This window comes from Dreissena polymorpha, chromosome 11 (genome assembly GCF_020536995.1).
Source record: "Dreissena polymorpha isolate Duluth1 chromosome 11, UMN_Dpol_1.0, whole genome shotgun sequence".
In the NCBI taxonomy this organism is placed as follows: domain Eukaryota; kingdom Metazoa; phylum Mollusca; class Bivalvia; order Myida; family Dreissenidae; genus Dreissena; species Dreissena polymorpha.
Window position 1 is genome coordinate 55,733,259 of NC_068365.1, and position 27,940 is coordinate 55,761,198.

At 34.8% G+C, this 27,940-nt stretch overlaps 1 protein-coding gene across 3 annotated transcripts; it reads right to left on the reverse strand.

Annotated features, from left to right (window-relative positions):
- On the reverse strand, positions 1-27,940 carry LOC127851151 (coiled-coil domain-containing protein 83-like). Of its 3 annotated transcripts, XM_052384752.1 has the most exons (14): positions 27,801-27,940; positions 25,974-26,111; positions 23,267-23,351; positions 20,349-20,517; positions 19,480-19,647; positions 15,420-15,446; positions 11,752-11,843; positions 11,141-11,209; positions 9,741-9,862; positions 8,971-9,086; positions 7,373-7,474; positions 6,125-6,145; positions 2,189-2,250; positions 1-1,255 (listed from the first exon to the last, which is right to left on the reverse strand). In XM_052384752.1, exons 2-14 carry the CDS (start codon positions 26,090-26,092, stop codon positions 1,070-1,072), a joined length of 1,338 nt encoding a protein of 445 aa, XP_052240712.1. In that variant the 5' UTR covers positions 26,093-26,111; positions 27,801-27,940; the 3' UTR covers positions 1-1,069. The 3 variants fall into 3 exon arrangements, with proteins under 3 accessions (XP_052240712.1, XP_052240714.1, XP_052240713.1); XM_052384754.1 differs by lacking the exon at positions 15,420-15,446; XM_052384753.1 differs by lacking the exon at positions 6,125-6,145.

Below are 27,940 nucleotides of genomic sequence, written 5' to 3' on the forward strand. Positions count from 1 at the left end.
TCCAAAACAAGATAGTTTAATTGTTAATAATAAATCACAATATAAATGCTCACCATGTCACGTGAAAATGTGTTATTAGTCAACAACCAAGATGCAACACAAGTTATGTCCTAAATAATGTACACACACTACAGAACAGTCTTATCACATCAAATGCATTACAGTATTCTGGATAATCTGGTGATCATATGTGTCGCCTTTTGAGAAAACTGGGCATAATGCATGTGCGCAAAGTGTTGTCCCAGATTAGCCTGTGCAGTCCGCACAGGCTTATCAGGGACGACACTTTCCGCCTTAACAAGATTTTTGGTAAGAAGGGACTTCCTTTGAACGAAAAATACCATAAAAGCGGAAAGTGTCGTCCCTGATTAGCCTGTGTGTACTGCACAGGCTAATCTGGGACAACACTTTACGCACATGCATTATGCCCAGTTTTCTCAGAACGCGACACATGCTTTCCAGATTTATTTCTTCATATGATTATACATATTGACTTATTAGATTTAAATAGTGAAAATTGAAATTATGTCTTATATTTGGTTTACAGTTTTTCATATAGATCTTTAAACAAAAATATTAAATAGTTGATTATGTAAACATGTTAAAAGTACAAACAAAACTACAATACAGACTCAGTTGATCCAGTAAGACAAGTCAAACGTGTCAGGTAGAGATATCCTGAAAGCAAGCAGTTCACATCTTACTGAACAGCATGAAAGTTACTGTTCAGAAAGTTTAATTTATAATTCTTAATGTAAAAGACCTCTGGCATTTGTCAAGTTTGTGATGCATTTGAAGACCGTAAGTTCACATCTTAACCCTTTCCCACTCAGAAGCAAAGTGAAAATGGCAATATGCAACCAGCAAAAAAACAGAACAGCCTGCAAGTCACTCGCAGTCTGTTCAGGTTTCATGCTGTTTGCTGCTCAGTACCTTAGGGTTGGAAATGAAACCTTTAAAAATTGAATCTGTTAAGAAAGGTTTTTAATTTAACTTGATTTTCTAAGGCACTACAAAAGAGTCAATAGGTATCTGAGCTGTACAGGGTTAACTAACAACCACTCCACCATCAAGTTGCAAGGCCCCTGGGTGTGACCAAGTCTTTGAGCATGGGCTGGGTGACAGGCCAGTCTTCAGGGTTACAGTCCTTGACCTTGAGTTCCTCCTCGTCCAAGGTCGGGGGCGAGTGGATCGTCATCTGGGTGCCCGTCACATTCAACAGCTTCAGTTCCAGGGGACCCAGCTGCAGGTAGTCCTGGGAGAGAATACATGCAGATGCCTCAGAACATGTCAATCATATTTTAGCCTTGGTTTTGGAAAATGGGGCAAAATGCATGTGAGCACACGCTAATTATAGACAACACTTTTGTCCTCTAGTCGATTAAAGATAAGAAGAAACTTCCTTCAAAGAAAAATACTCTAAAAGCTTAAAGTGTTGTCCCTGATTAGCCTGTGCAGACTGCATAGGCTAACATGGGATGACCCTTAACGCACATGCATTAAGCCCTGTTTTCCCAGAGCATGACTCATATTTAATTCTTTAACGGCTGCAATCTGATTCCATCATTTTCGTTCATGGATAGCACTACAATGAGTCTAATATGAGTGAGACATTAACTCTTCCAGTGCTGCAACCAAATTTTGAAGGCCTTTGCAAACAGTTTGGATCCAGATGAGACACCACAAAACGTGGCGTCTCATCAGGATCCAAACTGTTTGCTACTCTGATAGTATTCTTTGAAAAAAATCAAAGAAAATGCTAATTTAAGAAATTCAGCAGACAACATTTTTGCAGACGACAAATTTCCCAGCATGCAAAGGGTTAAGTGCTTCTTATGTTTGAATGGCTTAATATGCAGGAGCTATATTCGTGCGACAATATTGCCATGTATCTCAATATCGTTGATCAGAGCTCTTGTGAACGTGTGAATGTCGCCTTTCAAAGTTTAAACTATTTAAACAAACGATCTTAAGCATTTTATTTGTGATATAAACAAGTGCATGTGGTCACATTTGTGATTTCCATTGGTTCTCTTTTTGTTTAATAGATTTATCTTTGAAGATTGAAAACAATAAAGATTTACAAAAAATAATTCTACAACACATTTCATGATGTCTTGAAATGAAGTAATAATACAAATATTTATTGAAATCCAACAGTTATTTTGTAAGTAGTGCGTCCACTCACCCCCCAGTCTTCCTCTTCATAAAACATGTTGTCAAGGAGCTCAGTGTCGTCACTGTCAGCGTCTGAAATCACAGAAACATCGAGTCAAATAGCGTCTGAAATCACAGATACATTGAGTGAAATAGTTCATTTAAGGCTTGCTCTTGGAGAGTGGTGTTTCATGCATACGTGTTGAGTGTCTTCTCAGATTAGCCCGTGCAGTCTGCAAATGGAAATTTCCGTTTAAAGACCCTTCCAAACGAAAATGAAGTCTAGACCGAAAGTGTTGTCCTTGATTAGCCAGTTCAGACTGCACAGGCTAAATAGGAGGACACTTTATGCATGTGTATTTAGCTTAGTTGTCCCAGGGAGTGGTTCATTCTATCTACGTGAAGCTACAATATAATATAAATATAAACATAAACAGTTTTGATACACTAATGGTTTATATACAGTTTTTACGTATATTACCGGTATTTAAATTTTCAGATTTTAAATGTAAATGACAACTGCATAAAAAACTTCATTATTAAAACTGATTTTCCTTCAAAAGCTTAATACTTAATGGATTTACACATTTAAAAAAGGGATCAATGAAAATGGTAATGCCAAAAAAAGGCTTACAGCACATTTGTAATGAATCTTAATTGATTATCGTACACTTGGTAAGGTAAATCCTATGTAGAATAATAGAACGTCCAAGTAAATATAATTTTGCGTCAGTCATATACAATTAAATGTATCAACCAGCCCTTTTTAAAAGAAACACCCGACAAAATAAATTGATAAGCTGAACATGTACAATATCCAAGATTATTGGTGCCTTGTTCTGGGAAGACTGGGCTTAATGCATGTGTGTAAAGTGTCATCCCAGATGTGCCTGTGCAGTCTGCATACGCTAATCAGGGATGACACTTTCGACTTTAATTGAAATTTTTATTTAAATGAGGTCCCTTCTAAACAAAAATCCAGTGAAGGGGGGGAAGTGTTGTCCCTGGTTAATCTGGAATGACACTAATTCACATGCATTAAGCCCTGTTTTCCCAGAACGAGGCTAGTTGTATGTAGAATTGAGTCTGGTGCAGGATATAGCGCCATAGCTAAGTATACATTCACAGGATAAACAGAGGTTTACTTTACGGCGATAGTCGCCCATTCTGTGGCTGAAAGACTCACTTCGTTTAAGGTCAAACAGCAGTGTTTTTATTTTAATAATTTCATAATAATCTCTCAAATTCCTTTTTAACAGTATTTTAAATAGTAAAATCTTTTTTAGTGTTATCTTGATAGTGTTATCTTGATATCAATCACTTGATAAAGCAAACAAAATAGTTCTTGATGTTCAATAACACACTGTGCAAATATAATAATGTGCATTCAAGTTCAAAGATGTCAGAAATAGTATTATAATTATTGAAATTCACCAAAGCAGCTAAGGACCACACTATGTAGGACCAAAAAACCAAATGGGAGGAAACTCCGCAGATCACATAAAAGCTCAGAAAACTTAAGGATGTAAATAAAAAAAAGTACCATACATATATTGTACCCTTCACATTTTAATGAGGATTGTCAGAAAAAAAATAGGTTTAATTCTCGTGTGCATAGAATTGCCCCTTTTTCGCTTTTATGGTAGTTTCTGTTTCAAGGAATCCTTATCTTACTATAAATCAACTCTAGGTGGACAGTGCTCTGCCACATGAGTTGAAAGAAACGCACAGCTAATTAGGGACATGGTGAACGTTAAATCTGCTATTATGATATTTTCGTTTTAAGAAAGTCTATTCTTAGCAAAAAGCCAGTCTAGGCAGAAAGTATTGTCCCTGATTAGCCTCTGCGGACTGCACTGGCTAATCTGGGACGACACTTTACGCACACGCATTTAACCCCCTTTTCTCACGGCTCATACATTTTTTAAACATGTATTTATTTTGTTATTTAGCAGTCTTGTGAACATTACAGTCATAATTAGATGAGTACCATATAGAATAAGCCATTAGTCCAATATGAGCAGATTATATTATTTCTGAAAGTTTTATTATGCATATTAAAGGGGCCTTTTCACAGATTTTGGCATGTATTGAACTTTGTCATTAAATGCTTTATATTGATAAATGTAAACATTGGATCTAAAAAGCTCCAGTAAAAAATCAAGATTTAAATTAAAAAAAGAAAAAAAAGTAAGCCTCAACAGGGCTCAAACCACTGACCTTTGGAGTCCTGGAGTAAAAATCTACCACTAAGACCACTCGGCAATCCATGCTCATACAATGACAGATGTATTTTATACTTTATATAAGTAATCCTCGTAGTTTCAGAAAATATAACAACAACAACAGAACTCTCCAAATTATTTAATCGTTTTGCGTTGCAACGCTTTATAATTTTCAGGTTTTTAAATCGTCAAAAGATGGATATAATGGCTATTTGAGAGCATGGTTAATGGTCAGTATTACTGTTTCCTCACAAATATCATAACTAAAACGAAAATTTGCGAATCTGAAACAACTTTTTTTTAATTTTGTCAATTAACCAAAATGTGAAAAGGCCCCTTTAAATATACAACAATGTCAAGTCTGCGAAAGAACACAAGTATTTAATTCCACCTTGTAAGCTGTAAACATTGTTTTTCTCAAGAAAAAAGCCCTCAGAGATTATAATGAATTTTTTTTAAGTATGTATGAAATGTGGGACTCATGATTTTATCACATTTTAGCAGATCGACAATACGAACTAAGATTTAGTTTCAACAACATTTAGATTACATAGATTTTTCAACAAGGCAAAGTTCAGTGTAGACACAGAAATCTACAGTTAAACTCGCTGTGTCAAATAAAGGAATTTATTTGAAAAATGTTTTTCCAATATGGTATGATATTGGATAGTCACATTGTACGAATGACGACCTCTGATTGGTTTATATAACTAGGTATATAATAATAAATAAATAAAAATGGTAAATTATTTCCAGATTATACAAACTAAATAAACATTGCTGAAAGGTACTATTCAAATACATTTGATACATTCTGGTACATACATGTTTTACTAGAAAATTATGTAGTTTTCCTTCAAAAGCGATTGTTGGTGTTTTATTTGTTCAGATATTATATATAATAGATTGATATTTAATGTATAATATTGATGACTTGGAATAGTTTCCAATCAACACTGCTTACAAACTGTGAATGTTTTATGTGACATCTTTATCAAAATATATAGTGCAGGCTTTACAAACATTTCAACATACTGCCTATTAACCCTTTCCAAATCTGAAGCAAAGTAAAAATGGCTATATGCAAACAGCATAAAACCAGAACAGCCTGCGAGTAACTCGCAGTCTGTTCAGGTTTTATGCTTTTTGCTGCTCATCAGTATCTTAGGGTTGGAAATGAATCCTTTAAAACTTGACTAATTGAATAAGAAAGGTCTTCAATTAAATATAACTTTCTAAGGGACAACAAATGCGTCAAAATTCGTTTATAAGTGGTAAAGGGTTAAACCATTTATATTTAGTCCATTTAGTAGATTGTACACTAAGAAAGAATGTCCTCCATCCAGTTGAATAACAGATAAATTGTCTCCATTACAGCATCAAGCCATGAAAACAAGACACCATACACAAGATCTGGATACATATGTATATGACTTCACATATGAGCCTATTATGGAAAAACTGGGTTTAATGCATGTGCATAAATTGTTGTCCCATATTAGCCTGCACAGGCCGCACAGGCTGATCAGGGGCAACACTAACTAACACCTAGACTTGATTTTTGCTAAGATCAGAATTTTGTTTAACAAAATTACCATAAAAAAGGAAAGTGTTGTGCCTGATAAGCCTGTGTGGACTGCACAGACTATTCAGAGATGACACTCTATGCCCATGCATTAAGCCCAGTTTTCCCAGAATTAGGCACATATATTCTGTGATATAACAGCATGTTTTACACTTACCACCGTGGCTTACAGATGTGTCTGAATACAACAAATAATGCAATTATAAACACACAGGCAAAACACAGTGGGTGTTTCCTCTCTGAGCAGCATCCCTTAAGATGAGGAATTTTCAGATTAAACGGCAATTATATTGTGGTAAAAAAGCAAGATGACATGTTAACTCTTTCTCAATCAGAAGCTAAGTGAAAATGGCTATGTGCAAACAGCATAAAACCAGAACAGCCTCGAGTATTTCGCAGTCTGTTCAGGTTTTATGCTGTTTGCTGCTCATCAGTATCTACGGGTTGGAAAGCCAGCGGTAATGGGTGTTGTTGACTTTGTTATAAAAAGTTAGTCACATACTTTGCTAAAAATAATAAGTAATATAATGCTCAAAATTGGTTGGATGAAAATAACTGGCATATGACAGCGGTCAGTTAACCTTCAGACACTTCTGGGGTAAGCTCGTTTACCAGTATGGGTGCTTATACTTACGCTAGTAAATGACCATTGTCATACCTGAATCAGAGCTAATGGGAGGATGGACTTCATGACCAACCCCACTAAATTTATTCAAACAGGACGAGAATCGAACCTGCATTATGGTCAATATTCTAAGCCTATACATTTTAACCAAGATTTCTTGGATGTACCACCATTGTCATCATCTTTTGTATTAATCATTGGACGTTTGTATTGATTATTATTTAAAGACTTCACAGGCTAATTTGAGACGACACCTAATGCACATGCATTAAGCCCTGTTTTCCCAGAGACAGACTCAGCATGTAACCTAAGGTAATGATGGGAGACCTTACTGCTGTCATCCTCCTCATCACTCTGTATGGAGGCCTGTATGAGGGAGAACACTTACCGCTGTCATCCTCTTCATCACTCTGTATGGAGGCCTGTATGAGAGAGAACACTTACCACTGTCATCCTCCTCATCACTCTGTATTGAGGCCTGTATGAGGGAGAACACTTACCGATGTCATCCTCTTCATTGCTCTGTATGGAGGCCTGTATGAGGGAGAACACTTACCACTGTCATCCTCCTCATCACTCTGTATGGAGGCCTGTATGAGATAGAACACTTACCACTGTCACCCTCTTCATCGCTCTGTATGGAGGCCTGTATGAGGGAGAACACTTACCACTGCTATCCTCCTCATCACTCTGTAAGGAGGCCTGTATGAGGGAGAACACTTATCACTGTCATCCTCCTCATCGCTCTGTATGGAGGCCTGTATGAGGGAAAACGCTTACCGCTGTCATCCTCCTCATCACTCTGTATGGAGGCCTGTATGAGGGAGAACACCTTGTCCTGCACTGCACGGTGGGTGGCACTCTGCGGGCGTGCTGGCATGACTGGACAGACAGGAGGAAACAATAGAATAACAAGCATAAACAATAGATAACTAGGAGTCAACAATAGAAAACAGGTGTAAACAATAGACAACTAGGAGTCAACAATAGAATAACAGGCATAAACAATAGACAACTTGGAGTAAACAATAGTATACCAGGCATAAACAATAGACAACTAGGAGTAAACAATAGAAAACAGGTGTAAATAATAGATAACTAGGAGTAAACAATAGATAACTAGGAGTAAACAATAGAAAAACAGGTGTACATAATAGAAACACTGGAGTAAAAAATAGAAAAACAAGAGTAAACAGTACCACTTCCAGATAAAGAAACAATATAAGTTACAGGTTACAGGAAATAAAATAATATAGGCAAGTTATGTCAGGAGTCTGTTTTGATCTACAGCAAATTCATTATTTTTCGCATGACATATATTTTTGTTGATGGTTAGACTGATCTACTGAATTACTAAATAAAGTGAAAGTTCATTACACTGTGTACCTAGCTGACACTTGATATTTTCTGTAAAACTCATGTTTGGTAACTGTATATGTGACATTTCAGATAAATAACTGTATAAGTGACACTTCAGATAAATTACTGTACTTGAAATGAGCAGATACTAAAAATGCACAGCGCTTGAAGCTTAATTAAACAAAACAGTTTTGTAAAATGAAATACATAATTATACAATAATATTCACACTTTCTTAGGTCGATCAGTCACGCTAATCCTTTAACTATCACTGCACAACATTGGATAGGTTAATTTGCATATGCTAAACAGGGCCCATCTATTAGGGACTCCCCATTGCAATTTATCGTGGACACCGGTAACATTAACACATCTGAATATGACCAAAGAAAATTCCGTTGTTTTTTAAGAAATCCATTAATTTATCTGTCAACAAAATTATCTTTTTTTTAAACCAATAAATTTCATGCAATAAACATAAATGATTTTGCAGTTTTAATTGTATTATATTCTTTTGTATGTAGTAAAAAGTTAACAAAAAGATTATAAAAAATGAATTAAGATTCATGTATTTATAATGTCCTTAAACACTGTTAAAACATATTTACTGGTAAAAGGATACGCAAAAAACAACAACTAAATACATAGGAAACATGCCAATTATACCATGAAACCAGGTTTTCAACAATTTTGATTAATGTACTTTTATTGTTATGAATCAGCAATCCCAATCTAGCTCTGTATGTTAGCTACCTTCACACAAATTCCTCGCAATACAACCATAAAAACTGACATTTTTTAGTGGAAATATTTGTTCTATTTTAAGTGACTTTGACCAGACTTGCCCCAAAACAATCCAAGGCTAGGTCTTCATGCTAGAATGCTAGATCCAAAGTTATATCAAGATTGATGAAAACAAACTAAAGTTATTGACCTCATGTTAATTATTTCACAAATTTAGAAAATAAAATCTGCTTGACAGTTACCATGGTAACAATGTTACAATGACAAAAAATTACTGGCAAGAGGCTGGTCCCTGGCTGGCTGATCTATAGAGAGCTGGGCCAAGTCCATCTCCAGGATACCGTCCGTGTCAAGGTTCTCTCCCTCCGCAAACTGGGTCAGGAAGAAGTTCCTGTAACAGAAATATCATATGGGAATTATGATTCCAGATAGATGTTAAAATTTATTGTGAATACAGTCCAAAAATGAGCCTTCTTACACTTTTAGATATTTTTGAAATATAAATATCACATATTCTGGGAATGATTTAATATGCAATTACTTAAAAATTCTTGTCAGGCAACTATTCAACTCTTTCTGACACATTAAATGCACATTTGAGCCTAGTTCCAGGTAAACTGTGCTAAATTCATGAGCCTAATGTGCAATATCAAATTAGCTTGTTTTTCTGCTTTTATGCAATTTCTTGTTTTAAGGACGTCTCATCTAAATGAAAATCTAGTCTTGACAAAAAGTGGCGACAATTTACGCACATGCATTTAGCCCAGTTTTCTCAGATTGCAGCTTAACCCTTTCCCAATCAGGAGCAAAGTGAAAATGGCTTTTTGCAAACAGTATAAAACCAGAACAGCCTGCGAGTAACTCACAGTCTGTTTAGGTTGTATGCTGGTTGCTGCTCATCAGTATATAAGGGTTGAAAATGAGGCCTTTAAAACCTGAATGTAGTAAGAAAGGTCTTTGATTAAATTTAACTTTCTAAAGAACCACACATGCGTACAAATACATTTCTAAGTGGTAAAGGGTTAAATGTGTTCAAACTACATACCTGGATATTTTGAGGTCCTCAATCTTGCATTCGAACAGGTCAGCCATGATCTCCAGATTGCCTCGCTCTATTTCCTCGACCTCTTTACGAAGGTCATCGGTCTCTCGCCTGTGGATCTCAACCTGTAACGGTTACACCACACTTGTGAGATTGTATAGCTTTGAATCTTTAGAAAACATTCAAAACAACAAAGACCTCAAATAGCTAGAGCTTGACACAACAGTAACAAATACCTACCCACTCTGCTAGTTTTAATATGTAGGAAGTTGTAATACCGGTAATCATGTTTTCGAAATTCAAAGTGGAAAAGGGGTCATGCCATGAGCAGTTTTAAATGCAGGATATACAAACAGAAGATGCAGAACTTCTTATCATCAGGAATGCATGCACAGTTGAATATTTTACATTAACAAGAGCTGTCAGAGGTCAGCGCGCTCGACTATTCGAGTGCTTGACACTATAACGTAAGCCATCATGGAGAGGGGGGGGGGGGGGGGGGGGGGGGGGGGGGGGTATAATGTGGGTGTGTGGTCATCTAATAGATGATCTTTCAAAAATAAGGGAAAAATTTATTTTTTTTGTTTTGGGGGGGATTCTGGGGTGGGGCATGGGGGATGGTTTGGGTGAAGTGCATTGTGGTATGTCAGGTAAGTGTTGTTTTGTCAAAGTATGAATCAAATGTGATCATAAATAAGAAGTTATGGCAATTTTAGGAAAATGTTCAATTATCTAAGTATAAAAGGGGCCATAATTCTGTCAAAATGCTTGATACAGTTGTCTGCTCTTGTTAATAGATTGGGATCATGTTGGTAAAGAAGTATGCAAAATATGAAAGCAATATGTCAAAGGACATAGAAAATATTTGAGGTGGTACGCAAACTTTATAGATTTATCAATAATATGCATATTCTAAGTATAAAAGGGGCAATAATTTTGTCAAAATGCTTGATACAGTTGTCTGCTCTTGTTTGTAGATTGGGGTCATGTTGGTAAAGAAGTATGCAAAATATAAAAGCAATATGTCAAAGGACATAGGAAATATTTGGGGTAGTACGCAAACTTTAACATTTGCACGCTAACGCTTACGGGAATGGAAACGCCGGGATGAGTAGGATAGCTCCACTATATATATTTCATATATAATAGTCGAGCTAAAAACACTGTAGATGAAATTTATTGCACAAAATAAAATAATCAATGTACGCAATAGTCAAATCGAGGATGATTGTTTTTATACCTGGTACAGAGCAAAGCCTTGCATATCATAACACAAGGTGTTGTAAGAACTTTGACATATATAAAAGAAATGCAAGAAGGCACAATTTCCTATCATGTGACAATTAAATAGAAAAAAAGCGCTAGAACAAGATTATTAAAACTACAATAAGGCGATGTGTAACCTCTCGTTTCAGCCAATCATTGTCCAACACTTCCTGTCTGCTGTACTTGTCCATCTGATTCATAGCTTTCTGCAATGGTAAAGCAATATGGCTATTCTAATCCAATATGGCAATTCTTAAGCAATGTGGCAATTGTAAAATCAAACATGGCAATGTATTAAGCAATGTGGCAATATGTAATAAAATGTGGCAAACTTAATCCATTTATGGTAAATGTTAAGCAATATTGAAATTGTTCAGCAATATTGCAATTGGTTCAGCAATATAGTGATTGTTGCTTAATATGGCAATTGTTGAACAATATAGCCATTGTTCAGCAATATGACAAAAGTAATCACGGTAGAAATTCAAAGGGGTTATATGGCATTTTGGAAATTGTGATGCAATATGGAAACAAGAAATGCCATTAAAAATGGAAATAAATATGAAGATGTCAGTTTTGCCCTAAAATAAATTATTACAGGCAAAATGATCAGTTGCATGAGTCTGGAACCCAGATTGCTTGGTCGCTACTAAGTAAACATCTCAGATCTTTAAGTCTTTCAACCTCTAAAAACTATCAGACCCAAAATACAAACTAGACATGATCTCAGCCATTAATATCAGCCCACCTGTGTAGCCTGGTGTTTATGAAGCTCCTCCTTTTCGATGGTGAACTTGTCAATCTCTGCCTTGGTCTTCTCCAGACTGGAGTCCAGGTGGCCTGGCAAATATAGAACAGTTTGCATGGATATGAACATCTGAGCCTCCGAGTCATTTGATAGCTATATTTGCTTCATATATATATTAACATGGCCAATAGTTAAAATATATAATACAAAATAATAGTACCCATATACAAAGATGACAAAAAACTAAGAGGGCATGCGCATAAAGTTTCTTCCCATATTAACCCTTTGCATGCTGGGTAATTTGTCATCTGCTAAAATGTCGTCTGCTGAATTTCTAAAATTAGCATTTTCTTCACTTTTTTTCAAAGAATACTATCAGAATAGCAAACAGTTTGGATCCAGATGAGACGCCACGTTCTGTGGCGTCTCATCTGGATCCAAACTGTTTGCAAAGGCCTTTAAAATCCGGTTCCAGCGCTTAAAGGGTTAACTTGTTTGGTCAGAATTGGCTTACCTGGGATTCTGCCTAGACTGGATTTTTGTTTTGAACTGAGTACCTTTAAATGAAAAATTCCATAAAAGCAGAAAGTATCATACCTGATAAGCAAGTGCTGACCCCACAGGCTAAAAAGATATTATACTTTAAGCATATGCAAAGCCCAGTTTCCCCAAACAAGTCAAATATAGTGAACTGACTGAAAACCAAAAGAAAACAATGTATAAATTGAGTCAGATCAAATTAGGTTTTTATTTTAAACATTTATACAGAGAGGCAAGTCATTTTAGCCATTTTACGACAACTGCATTCCCCCACGGCAGCCATGATTTTCAAAGAACCAAAACCAGGGCAAAAATGGATCACAAAAGCTCACCAAGAGCATGTTGCGCTTAGGTTATATAATGATTTAAAACTATTAGAAGATAAAGCCCAACTCAAACACATTTGCACCAGCAAACAATTTGTATGTTTTAGGTGTCATCAAACATAATAACAAGCATTTCAATCTAGTAAAAACAACATAAATGCACAACAGTACACATAAATGTACCATACATGCAAATTCAATGAACATTCCTGTTCTGTTATACCATGCAATCACATGATTAGTGATACATTGTAGTGATTTAGTTATAACATGCACATTATTATGGATGGGTTCTTGCAACAAAAACATACATTTGTACATGAAAATATTTAATTTAATGATAAGAATTCATTTTGAAAGGCTTAATTTCTGTCATATAGAAATAAAATGTTAAGATGTAAACAAATATTTGGATGCCTAAGCTTTCAGCGCGGGAATAGATAAGCCTTTGTAAGTATGTTTGTATGTCCTTCTGTCTGTCAGTCAATTTTTCAGTCAATGTAACTCAAAAACTATTGCTGCTAGAGTGATAAAACTTAAAAAATATATTGACCAGCATGTGAACTTGTTGCACCAATATATTTTGGTTCAGATGTATTTGACACAACCAAAATTGTTGCCCTTTCTAAGCATAATGACATTCTTGTATTTAGTGTAACTCATTAAGCATGGCTGTTGGAGGAATGACACTTCACAAACATTTACCAAATTGTTAACTTTGGCATTTTTTTATTTAAAGAAACATTCAAGTCATAGCCGTTTGTTAGAAAATAAGTGTCATTTTTAATATGTGTGACCTGTTACTTAAAGAATGATGAAACTTCAATTATTAACGAGCAAGTGTATTTCTTCACCTCCATACTGTGATTTATAATTTTTTAAACATTGCTAGAGTCATGCCACTTTTTTTACCTATAAAAATACATTTTAAACTTTTGCCAAATGTAACTAAAAAAAGTATTGCTCCAACATGGATGGAGCTTAATAAACATATTAAACAGCATCTAAATGTGGGCAACTCAGTTTTTTGGTTCGTTTTCTTACATAACAGGACTCTTAGGACAAAATTGGCATGTTAAAGGCATCTTTGTCAAAAAAACAAAAGTGTAGTTTTCTATAGTTGTGTGTTTTCATGTAAACTAAAGCAAACCAAAAGCTGTATGCATAACTGTATAACTCCTAAGCCAATTATCTGAAACAAGAAGGTTTTTTTTGTTCATAAAAAAGAACAAGAGATCATATTATTACAAAAACATGTACTTATATTAAAATTCTAACTACTATTTTTTTCCCACAGTTTGCAGAAAGCTTATTAACGCTCATCTATCTAACACACCATACCTTCCCTTGTGTTGTTATGTGAGTCTTATTATTAATCATGTCCATTCTCTATGAATTCAGCATTTAGATTTATAATGAGAAAATGATACTGTAAAAAAATGTGTAGTCTTCTAATATCCAAAATGTCATGCTTACAGAGAATCATTTTAACCCTTTGAGCGCTGGAACCGGATTTTGAAGGCCTTTGCAAACAGTTTGGATCCAGATGAGACGCCACAGAACGTGGCGTCTCATCAGGATCCAAACTGTTTGCTATTCTGATAGTATTCTTTGAAAAAAATCGAAGAAAATGCAAATTTTAGAAATTCAGCAGACGACATTTTAGCAGAAGACAAATTTCCCAGCATGCAAAGGGTTAAGAGAAAGGTTATGATGAATGATAATAATATATGACTTGCATATGAGCCACGTTCTAAGAAAACTGGGCTTAATTCAAGTGGGTTATGATCATACCAGATAAGCCTGTGCAGTATGCACAGGCTCCTCAGGGAGGACCCTTTCCGCCTAAACTGGATTTTTATTAAGGAGGTACTTTCTTTAAAGAAAAAGTTCCATAAAAAAAGAGAAGTGTTGTCCATAATTTGCATGTGCAGACTGCAAAGGCAAATTGGAAACGATACGTTACATTAACCAAATGCATTACAACCAGTTTTCAAAGACATCTGACCATTTTAAGATAAACTCATACCAACAGTGCATGTAACAATTTTGATTGCATGATTTCAAGCAAATAGGATTAACTAATCAACTAGAGTGATTTTGCCAAAATATTAAGTTATTTTGCAAATACTCTACATGTGCACTTAAAACTCAATTCTAACTATTTGTGCTAGCACATACCAAATAAATCAAAAGTAACACTTGTTGCAAGGAACAAGAACTTTTTCACAAATGGGATTAAAAATCCACACGGCTTTGTCTGCTTAGACTTAGTTCAGGGGAAAAGAACGCAGGAATGTGCGGGTTACTGCAGATGAAGAGTCTTTTGCACATGTTCACTTTATGGTCAGGACATATTTCAAGTTAAGATGTATATGATTCTTAAAAGTGTAGTTCCAGCACAAATGTTAGCAGAAACTCTGTCAGACTGACCTACAAATTGACAGAGACTCCAATACTGCTCCTCCCTGCAGGGAAATATTTATGCTGCCTATTTTATGTATTAAAATAATGGTAGAGATTCTAATCATTTTAGGTGAGCACCATTCCTACAGTTGCAAATCTTCTTATTATTGTATACATGTCTTGCCCATGTCTCATACATCCATAATGAAAAATGAAGATGCAACATGCTTAATATAATCTTGTTCATGCACACTTCCTATACCATTGCAACCACAAGCATAATCAAAACATGTTATAAATTGTTCTGCAGTATAATTGAATGACATTTGAAAGGTATTAATCCATGCGTTTGTAAGTGCACGTGTCAGTTTGAAGCATAACGTATCAATGGCTTACTATGATAATGGGCAATTAGCCGCGGCTCTGAAACAGGTCAAACATGACATTGTAATGGGCAATTTATGAGCCTATCTCTGGGAAAATGGGGCTTAATGCATGTGAATTAAGTATTGTCCCAGATGAGCCTGTATTAAGGGCCCACACTTTCCGCTTAAACTGGATTTTCGATTTAAACAAAAATACTAGAACAGCAGAAAGTGTCTACCCTAATAAGCCTCGGCACGATTGCACTTTACCGGTACGTAAAAAAGAATGCGTATAATTTTATCATTGCTGTGCGCGCAACACCTTTCACCTAACGCAACACCTAATAATCCTTTTTAACCTATATATTTCCATAATATCTGGGGGCTACCGCCCCAAAACCCCCGATTTGTCGATAGTGGTAAACAACTTCGTACTAGTAAAATGCAATCTAGCCTAAGCCTCTGCTGACTGCACAGGCTATTCTGGGACGCACATTCACCAAGCCCCATTTTGTAAGAGTGCCGCTCATGTGTATGCATACCTGGTGCTTTCAATCAAGCACACTTGTATTTATATATTACAAGGAAAGTAACAGAAGGTAATTGAAATAAAGGAATATCAAAGGAATAAAGGATTACAATCTAAAAAGATCAAACAGGCGGAATAATCATTTTGGGAAATGCATCAATGATGCAAATAATTCAAATGTATAGTGTTTCTTCAGTTCATGTATCAAAAACATTTTTGATATGAAAATGTCTTTTATCGATGGTTTGTTGAGTGAAAAGTTATAAATGATCACCAGAATTTTGTGATCTCAAGTAAAGCATGATGCGCATGTTGTTGGTTTCAAACTACAATCCTCCTGTATGTCATTTTGTAGAAACTTATATACATGTTTTAGGCTTCTTTTTTATAACTTACCTTCTTAACACATATATTTATTAATTAGTTATGATTAAGTTTAGATTTTTACATAAATAAATTGTATATGTATTTCGGACAGTAAAGTAGTTCATTAAAGAAATATAAGTTCACAAGACTTGTTATAATCACTTACAAAACCAGGAAAAAAAATCTAGTAATAAGTCATTCTTTTAAGAATTCAAAAAAACAGCTGAAGTGAAATACAAACTGTGATTTAGTGGATATTTTTACATAAATTAATTGTGTATGCATTACTGAAAGAACAAACGATGTGACACATTGATCAAATCTCTTGTTAAAAGTCATTTGTTTAAAAGGTAAAAAAACAGCTGAAGTGAGATACAAACTGTGACTAAGTTGATTCTTTTATATAAAGTAATTGTATATGCAGATGTAAATACAATGTAACCCGTTAATTAATGAGAATATAAGCATGCAAGTGTTGTTATAATTGCTCACAAAGCCAGAAAAAAAATTTCCAGTATTACTGGTAAGTATTTTTTATTCTTTGATTGAAAAATACTTAACAAAAAATATTTGAGTTTCACCATTAAAAAAAGTTCCAGCTTCACTTTCAAGGGCACCCCCATTTTCCAAAAATGAATGTGCTATAACCATACTGTGGTTGAGAATTGTAGAGGTTGCATAAGCTTATTAAGCATATTTTATTTCATATAAATTAGCCTTAACTGCTTACAACAATGAAAAACAAAAGCATGTTTCTCTATGAGGTTACAGCCTCAAACCTAAATATACTACCGGAATATAATAAACAAGAGATGTGTTTGTCAGAAACACAATGCCCCCTTATGCGCCGCAATTTTTTTGTTGACCTTTGACCTTGAAGGATGACCTTGACCTTTCACCACTCAAAATGTGCAGCTCCATGAGATACACATGCATGCCAAATATCAAGTTGCTATGTTTAATATTTCAAAACGTATTGCAAAACTTTACTATATTAAATTTTTAAATTTTTGACCTTTGACCTTGAAGGATGACCTTGACCTTGACCTTTCACCATTCAAAATGTGCAGCTCCATGAGATGCACATGCATGCCAAATATCAAGTGGCTATGTTCAATATTTCAAAAGTTATTGCAAAACTTTACTGTAAGGTTAAAGTTTTAGGACAGAATGACAGACAGAAAGACAGAAAGACAGACAGGCCAAAAACAGTATACCCCTGATCATTCTATTCGGGGGGATAAAAATATAAAAGATTCAAACATAATTTGAAATTGTATGACACCCATTAAATTTGTTAAACAATTAAACGCTAAAATACTACAAACACATTATTCAGACATAATTTGCGATTCAGACATGATGGTTTATCACACAATTATTGTCACTGATATACACCTATAATGAACGTACAATGGTTCCATGCTCATGACGTATTTAAGCAAAATTTCACCAAGCTAATACCTTTATGGGTAACAGACCAGAAATTTAAAACTACTGAAATCTGCCTTAAATATACTAAAATAAAGAGGGTTAACCAACAACAGGTCTATATTTAACCCTTTATTTTAGGCATGATTTCATGCAACTTAATGAAGTTAATCTTCATGGTTACAGAGAACAGACATTAAAAATACGGAAATACGTTTTTTTTTAAACTCTACAAATAGTTTTCACAATTATTAATGTGTTAAAAGCAACTTTCAATAAACTAAAAGTTTGTGTAGTGAAAAAACCTAAAATAATATTTAGACAATAACACACAGCAGTGCTGGGCCAGAGGTCAATAATTGGTCAGCTGCCAACATAATGGCCCGAGGGTTATTATTCTGCTAGAGCAGATTATAGACGTACGACCCAGCTCTGCCGTGTGTTATCATTTATATTGCATATCATCCTGTTTTGCTCCTTCACTTAAATTTATTCCCGAACCAGCTCTCTGTACTTTTATCTTAATTCAATTGATTTCGCAATATATGACGAATATCGTGTGGCGTAATTTCTTTGACAAAACACACCATTTTAAGATAGACTCTTTTGATTTTGAGTACAACAATTCTGACATGGTAGTTTATCTAACAATTCACATTTTTTAAAGCATCGAATGAATCCAAAACATATTTCGGATTGTTTGTTTGTCATGCGTAATTGGGAACTTCAATAGGACACAAATAAATTGCTCCGAACACTCATTCGTGATTCAATATCATTAATTGTTGATCAGAATAGTTAGCATTCAATACAAACATTTCCAATAAATAAATGTATATGAATGGATGGAAGGACGGAAAATGGAAGCGCAAAATCGTTGTTGTTTTATTGTTATAAGCATTGGATTGAAGATGTCATTGTGGCAAGCTTGTCGTTTATTAAATTTTGTGTTTTGATGACTCGTGTTTAATTAACTTGTGTCATTAATCTAATCTACAGTACAGTTTCAATTGCAATCAATAGTTTAATTATTCCAATTGTGTGCTACGTTTTATTATTATGTTTGATTGTTTCGCTGATTTGTGGCTTTAATTAAAGTTGTCAAAGATGACTTTGGACTGAACGTGGTCACCATTTTGTTCAGCATAAACTGCGGGATAAGATTCTTTTCAGATATGAAAAATCGGCTCGGCTGAGCGGGCCAATATAATTTATATTTGCCCACAAAATACGATAACAGCCCGCTCAAGACATCATTTTGTAACTTTTTATAGTATAGTAATGATATGTAATATAAAAGTTTATGTAATAAAAGCATTCAATAAGAAACTGAAATGAATGCTTCAATCCAGAATAATCAGCTGTGTACCTTTAATCATGATGACTTTTAACCAAAATTTACAGTTCATGTAGAGAAAAAAAACGTTCACTAATATTGAAATAAATATTCATAGGTTACACATCAGCTATGTACCTTTCATCACCCTTACTTTTCACTATAAGGTTATGTATGCTAATAACAGTTCAATCATTTTCAAATCAACATTTGAGTTGCGCTCTGGGAAAATGGGTCTTAATTCATGTGCAAAAACATTGCTAAGAAGATACTTCCTATAAATGAAAAATACGTTAAAAGCGGAAGGTTTCATCCCTGATAAGCCTGTGTGGACTGCACAGGCTAATCTGGGACGACTCTTTCCTTACATGCATTAAGAAGTTATCCCAGAGCACGTCTCAATCATATTTGACACATGTAGCCGCATACCTTTCATCTCGTTGAAGCTGGTTGTCATGTCGTCTACCTCCTGTTCAAGGGCGCGTATTTGGGTGGCGTGTACATACTGACCGTCGTCCTTGTAGCGTGTCCAGTAGTCCACATCTTTCTGTATCGCCGCTATTTCAGCCTCCGTCTGGGCAATCTTCTTCCTCAGATCTAAGAGATGTGTTGTAAACATGAATTTATTTGAGCCCTGCTCTGGAAATTTGGTGACAAATAAAAACAACAAAGTATTGGAGCTTGTTCTGGAAAAACGGGGCTAAATGCATGTGCATGTCCACACAGGCTAATCAGGGAAGACACTTTCCACTTGTATGGTATTTTTTGTTTAAGAAAGTCTTTTCTTTGAGAAAATCCAGTTAAGGTGAAAAGTGTCATCCCTGATTAGACTGTGCAAAGTCCACAAACTTATCTTAGATGTGTGAGAGCTTTCAAAGCATTCCGCTTTTTTTTCTTCACTGCAACTGAGAAAATCGTCTTTCGATGCCTCAACAGATACATGCTTTTTGGTAAAAAATGTACAAAAGAAAACTATACAACACATGACTACAAAAAATACCAAAATATTTCAAGTAAATTCTACTAACAAACAAGAGAGAACATACTCATGCACAACTCTATCCCAGTACCTCCAATCTGCTACTCTGGGAAAATGGATTATGTGCGTAAAATTTCGCCCCAGTCCGCACAGGCTTATCAGGGACAACACTTTCAATTTTTACGGAATTTTTCTGTTAAAGGAAATCTCTTCTAAAGGAAAATCCAGGCTAGGCATAAAGAGTTGTCCCTGATTACATGTAACCCACACATGCGTTAAGCCCCATTTTCCCAGAGCCAGTCCCAATCCTAGACCATACCCTCAATCTGTTGCTCCCTAGCGCGCTGCCTTGCCCACTTCTCCTGCATGACGACTATTACGTCGTCCTTGCTCTTGATCTCCTCTCCAGCAAACAGCCGGTCAGCGTCCTTGGCCTGCTTGAGCAGGTGACGTATCAGCACTTCCTGCTCCTCCTTCAGCTTGTCATTCTGGGCAGAAACAGATTCACATAACACATATTAGCCTGGCTCTGTAAAAAGGGGGTTTATGCATGTGCATAAAGTGTCGTCTCAGATAAGCCTGTGCAGTGAAATATCATGGAATGTTTCATTTAGAGAAGTCTCTTCCAAAGGAAAATCAAGTATAGGCTTATCTGGGCCGACATTTTACACACATGCATTAAGCCCTATTTTCCAATCATTAGGCTAATATAATATTATATGAGATATACTATTTTGTTTGTAAGTCTTTACTCTCAAATAAGCTAAAATATATGGTAAGACTTCATAAGCACATCAGTTTTACTCATTTGTCAAATTTTTACATGCATATAAACTTAAGTACTTAAAGTTTTCGTACACTAATAGTTTTTTGAGTACAAATAGTTCAAATAGAAAACATACTAAATACGAGAGCGCCGATGGCGCTGAATGCATAGTTGCAAGATACAGGGAAGTTGCTGCTGAAGTAAATGTTTAGGTCAAAATATACTAAACAGTTTCCTTATATGTTTCGATGTAAAAGCGACAACTTTGAGCGAAAATAAATACAACATTTTGCACATAGAGATCCCCATAACCATACCTTTTCTTGACGGACATTCTTAGCTGAATCGATTTAAGCAATAAAAAGATATGTCATGTTCAAACCAAAAAAGAATTCGACTCAAATCAAAATCGACTGTTTTAGCGCCTTTTTTTTCGGCCGTTTTCTAGTGGATGGTAACCTTTTGCAGTGCCATTTTTTTACTTTAATCTCCAACTTTATCCTATTTCAGGTGTTTTGTAGTGAACACCTATGCTTACCCTATCAATATCTCCAAACGATAAAACCAGAACAACAGTCTAAAGTGTATAACATGCCTTCGAGGAAAATATGATGATTTGTTTAGAGAGTACAGCCCTTCATGACTCGATTATTTAGTCCTTCATGACTCGATTATTTAGTATATTGTAACCTAAACGATTGCTGACATCACGAGTCGCCCCCCTTGTTACCAAATTGTTCTATTTTTAGAAACGGGAATTCCAAATAGTGACGAATGTGAATGGTTACAAAATGACATAACTATGAAAATAAATACGTAGAATTACATTATTTCACGCATACCATTATGCAACCATCCGTTTTCTTTTCCGACTTGATACATTTACAGCTTTCAATTTAATATTTTACAGACACAACACTCGTCCAGAATTCGCGCGAATTCAACAAATCCGATGCCACATTTAAACCGTTAGCTCCACTCGTAACGTTAATTTCTGGCTCAAAGTAAATCATTTTAACTTCAATTAACACATCTCTATTACTTTCAAACTCTACTTCATCAAATCCATAGAAAGGCAGGTCAGAATCCATGTCATAAATCAGAAAACATTCATCGTACTCCGCCATTTTTTACACATTTTTAAAGAATAAAAGTGCTTTATGCCCCACTTCCTGCTGAGAATATGTTATAATTTCTATTTATAATTAACCGATGAAATGTTACATATCCTTAAACCAGGGCCTTATGAATTCAGTTATGTCAGGGACCTATCCAAACATGTTTGTATAGGTCCCTGGTTATGTAAACATTTGACCTCTCACAGACCAGTAAACAAAGGAAATAGAAATTAGGTGTGAGGTCACTATCAACAAGAACAGAATTGTTTTACGAACGAAATTTGTTTTAGTTTCTAAGAAGGTTTTTTCACGTAAAACGGTCTTTGAAAAATTCACTAAAAACGGTATCAGCAATATTCTTGAAAGAAAACGTTAGAAAAACGTTTCCAAAAAAAAATTGTAAGAATTACCATATACTAAATTAAATAGATATTTCGTCTGATTTTTGATCAGGTAAGGCTTCATAATGGTCAACCGATCGATGTGGGTTTTCGAAATGTCGTATATACCTTAAGCATAGGTGCGTTGCACCTATGCTAAAAAACCAGTGTCAACAAATTAAGAGACACAAAATAAGAAAGTTAAAATTTTTAGAGACACTCTTAAAATATTCAATTGATGATTGGATACAGGTATGCAATGCACACGAGTTAATTGTTTAAGCAAATAATAGCATGTGCTTGTGAAATATCACACTATATAGCCCTTTCCCACTCAGAAGCAAAGTGAAAATGGCTATGTGCAAACAGCATAAAACCAGAACAGCCTGCAAGTAACTCACAGTCTGTTCAGGTTTTATGCTTTTTGCTGCTTATCAGTATCTAAGGGTTGGAAATAAAGCCTTTAAAAACTTGAATATAGTAAGAAAGGTCTTAAATAAAATATAACTTTCTGATTGACTACAAATGCAAGAAAATTCCTTTCTCAGTGGTAAAGGGATAGTATAAATTATTTTTGTATAAGTTTCACTAAAAGCTATCTGGCAAGTCTATCACTATTGAACACATGTATTTACCGAATAACACAAATGTAGTGGTCCATTGCCTGAAGGCATTCATCTGCCAGGTTTTATAATCTTAATCAGGTTGTACAAATGCATGATAGAAATGTCACCAGATAAGGGCAACAGGGATGAGTACTTGTAAAATAGTTTTGCTAAATAAAAAACTGTCAAAAAGTTCAGAGTTATTAAAAATGTACGAAAACCCGTATTTCTGAAAATTAAGAGTCACATAAAATAATGGTATAACTAAAAATGGGGGTGTCATAAAAATTAGTGTGTCCAAAAAAGCAATTAAGGTATATCAGCTTTACTATATGGCAAGACTTCCCACTTCAGCTGGCAACAGTTACCCTGTCTAGATGCCTCTTGTTTTTCTCGTCCCAGCCACGGGTTTCGTACATCACATCTTCCAGCTTCTTCTCAATCACATTGATCCTTTGCAATATATACAGAACAGAATCAAATGTGGTTTCCATGAAAGTACATAAACTATTGAGGTTGCCGTGGCGTTGTCTATATGTTGTCTGCCTTGCGATCAGGAGCCACAGGTTTAACCCCACTAAGAGAGCATTCTTAAGATCTCCCCTAAAGACACAAAGTACTGCAGGGGTTCTCCCCAGGAAACAGAACTCGAGAGCGCTTCAATAAGAATTAGGCTTTCCGTGCAACCAAACTATAACAAAAGGTTTAAACTGACATAGTGAAACTATGTTAAACAATTTTTAAATCCCAGTTTAAATTTATTAGAATGAATATTTGAAAAATTGGATTTGAAATAACAATAAACATGGCCAGTGTTTCTTTTTCATTCAAAATTGGGTCCGGTAACCAGACCCATTCCCAATGGAAAAAAGTATATATTTTCCCTAATGGGAGCTAAAAATTCCAGACGGAAGTTTTTTTTTAGATCTCAATATTTTGTTCATCTCCCATCCATATAAGTTCAAACTTAGTAAATATAATACTGGACACACTTGTTTTTTCAATTTTGATGCATTTTTTAGCAAAACAACAACAAAACTATTTACCCAATTTTAGTCAAAATGCCGCAACTCCAAAGGGACCCGGCCCCATTCCCAAAACGGTGAAAAAAACACTGATGGCAATCCCATTAAACCAGGTTTTCAGCAATTTATTCATCTTATTTCTTAATGGTGATATGTAAGCTACCAAATTTAAATACTAAGAACAATACTCACATAAAAAGTCATTATTTATATTTTTAGAAACAATGACCTTGACTTCACCTAACTGGTCCCAGATGGAATTCCAAGCCAGGTATAAATATAAGCTACCAACTCACAAAATTTCAGCACAATATTCTTAAATGAACTCCAATGCTAAGTCTGTGTTTGCAGACAAGCTTCATTCAAACTCATGTTATTCACCAGTAATCATTTTCAATGTTTACCTTGACCTTGAAGTGACTGGCCAAATATAATATCCCATGCTTAGGTATTCATGTAAGCAGCATACAAACAAAATTTCTGTTCAATACCTATTCAAACTCATGTTATTGAGCGAATACTGTTGTTCTATTTTTAGTAAAAGAGACACTGGCTTCGATCTAACATGCTGAAATACAGTACCAAGCTAGTTCTCCATACAAGCTTGCTGAATTCAAAGTTTCATCACGATTGATACATTTAAAAACAAGAAATGTGTTTGTCAGAAACACTATGTCCCCTTCTGTGCCGCTTTGACTTTTTTTTTGGTTGACCTTTGACCTTGAAGGATGACCATAACCTTTCACCACTCAAAATGTGCAGCTCCATGAGATACATATGCATGCCAAATATGAAGTTGCTATCTTTAAAATTGCAAAAGTTATGGCAAATGCTAAAGTTTGACCAAACCAACAGACCAACGTACAGACCAACAGACTGGGCAAAAACAATATATCCCCCACTATAGTGGTGGGGGACATAGAAATGTAAAATTCAAATAATGAGCACACAAAACAACGAAACAAAAATGTGTTTGTCAGAAACACTATGTCCCCTTCTGCGCCGCTTTGAATTTTTTGTTTGTTTGTTTGACCTTTGACCTTGAAGGATGACCTTGACCTTTCACCACTCAAAATGTGCGGCTCCATGAGATACACATGCATGCCAAATATCAAGTTGGTATCTTCAATATTGCCAAAGTATTCATAAAATGAGCGATTTTGGCAACATATACTTGACCTCTGACCTTGAAGGATGACCTTGACCGTTCACCACTAAAAATGTGCGGCTCCTTGAGATACACATGCATGTCAAATATCAAGTTGGTATCTTCAATATTGCCAAAGTATTAAACAAATGAGCGATTTTGGCTACATATATTTGACCTATGACCTTCACCTTGACCTTGACCTTTCACCACTCAAAATGTGCGGCTCCATGAGATACACATGCATGCCAAATATCAAGTTGCTATCTTCAATATTGCAAAAGTATTCATAAAATGAGCGATTTTGGCCACATATATTTGACCTCTGACCTTGAAGGATGACCTTGACCTTTCACCACTCAAAATGTGCAGCTCCATGAGATACACATGCATGCCAAATATGAAGTTGCTATCTTGAATATTGAAAAAGTTATTGCAAATGTTAAAGTTGGAGCAAACAGACCAACGTACAGACCAACAGACAGGGCAAAAACAATATGTCCCCCACTATAGTGGGTGGGGGACATAAAAAGTATTTGACAGAAAAACACCAGTTTGACACCACCTGCCCACACACGCATATTCACCATAATACCAATGTACTAAGCAGGATGTTAAATTTTCTTGAAAACCTGACTAAAAGTAAATAAAATTCAAAATTTAAATACTAGTAACTACTTTTATAAATGTCAGTGTTAAACAAACAGCCATTTTCACTAATGATCATTCCAAATTTGTCAAGTATGACATTTCAAAAACTAAAGCATGATTTTACACTAAAATTCAGATAATATAATTCACATATGACTGTTAACAACAATTTTAACTGGACTTTATGGATAAGCAAGAATGGTTTCCTATACTTATTAATTTACTGCTAACAATGGTGGTTACTTGACTTACTGATAGGCCAGAATGGCTTCCTGTGCTGTCATCTGAGGCTCCTTCGACTTCTTTCCCTTCTTCCCCTTCTTTCCTCCCTTCTTGCCTTTCTTGCCCTTGCCCTTCTTCTTTGCTCCCATTTTGTCAATCAGAACAAAACTAAAAACACATTACATAATTTGACTGTCTTATAAAACAATATATACCCAATAAGTCTAGTCACCATGAATGCAAAATGAATTTGTTTTAAAGGTTTAATTGTTGTCAAAGCTTGTGCCTTTACAATTATGTACATACAGATATCTTAACATTTAAATCAATAACTTTTTATAAAAAGGCAACAGTAAATCTGTTAAAGAGATTCTTTAATTCTTTAGAAAACCATTAATTGTTTGCATATTCTAATAAAAGGGCGTCACAACAACTGTCAAGAGATCTGTAAACCTTTGCAGATGAAAATTCCAACTGAAAATTAAGTGTAATAAAAAACTACATAACTAGTCTAGTATAGCATATTATTTAAAACAAGTCTCCCAGTGTTGTAACTGTATTTAGTTTGTTTTTAAGAAAATAAATCACACACTGGGGAAGATGCATCAATGTCATTATGTGTGTTTATAACATTGTATAATGTCCTATACATATGTTTATTAATCTTCTTTGCAAACAACTTCAAACTTTAAGACCCTTTTTTACAAAAAATTCTTAACATTAACTGCAATTATTCTTCATAAACATGTTGCCCTTCAGGCCGCACTTAGATACTAATTTAGCTTTTGGAGCAGAAATACAAACTCTTAAAGATATAAAATTGAGCTGCATCAAGAAAATATGACATATCCAAACAGAGCAGCTCAAGATATGCCTTACTTGTGGAAGTTCTGGAGTTCCAGTGTATACAAATATGATATAAAAATGATAAGATCAAGAAGATAAACAAGAGTTTGTTTATATTTAAAACTTGAAATTTTGCATGGATGATTAATATTAATCTCCTGATTTTCAATGTAACCAACTTTAATTTTACTAACAGTAACAGTTCTTTAAATGTGTAGAAAATTTATTGTAAATCAATCAAACATTTTTTCCAATCTAATAATAACTAATGTGAAACACACAATTGCAATGTATACCAGCACCTGTAAACAAATTAGCCATGCATATTTCTTACATCATCAAAATGTATGACAAGCCGGTGCATACATTTAAGTCACTGTCCAATCAAAAAAGCAAATGCAATGATTTTATAAAATATACAGTTAACTGGCCAATAGGGGCTAACACCAATAGGTCCTTTATCTGCGATAGTGAGTGCTTTTGTGTACATCATATTATTATAGGTTATGTTTATTTATTTTCAATGCAATCGTTTTAAATCTGATATGGCTAAATGACAGCATTATAAACTGTTTATTTTATAGATTTTGTGATTTTTTCATGGTCGTACTTTCATTGGTCATTTTTGAAAAAAATCCGAAATGTACTGTGGAAAAGCAATCATACAGAAAAATGATATTATAGCACTTATTTTTAAATAAATGGATGATTATTGTTTTGGAATCATTTCAAAGTAATAAAGCCGAGTTTGAAATTATTATTTTGATCTATTCAACATTTCATTACTTCTTTCATCATTTGCTAAATATTGCTTAATGTTTTACCGTTACATCGTCGAATTTGGGTCACACTGGGATACAGTTTTACAACAACAAACTCGAAAAATAGCATCCGTTATGGTTTACCTTCATAATATATTTCTTTAAGGCAAAACATTAAAGATTCTCTTTTCAAAAAGCATACAAACAAACGAATGATTTTTACTTTAAAAATTCAAATAATTATAATTACCACAATGTCCAAATATATAACAAATGTCTGGTATAGATTGAATTTTCCTAAAGTTTGACACCGTCCGCCATATTTGTTTATTCTAGCAACAAAGGTTACATGACACTAAATTAAACACTTTTATCCAGCAAAACTTTGTG

Bases quoted from the DNA above. Each gene is read 5' to 3' on its own strand.
- LOC127851151 (XM_052384752.1), bottom strand. From the start codon at position 26,092: ATGGGAGCAAAGAAGAAGGGCAAGGGCAAGAAAGGCAAGAAGGGAGGA. The intron at 23,352-25,973 runs GTAAGTCAAGTA...TATATTGCAAAG, and splicing joins GAAGCCATTCTGGCCTATCA to GATCAATGTGATTGAGAAGA. The intron at 9,087-9,740 runs GTATGTAGTTTG...TTTCTGTTACAG, and splicing joins GAGGACCTCAAAATATCCAG to GAACTTCTTCCTGACCCAGT.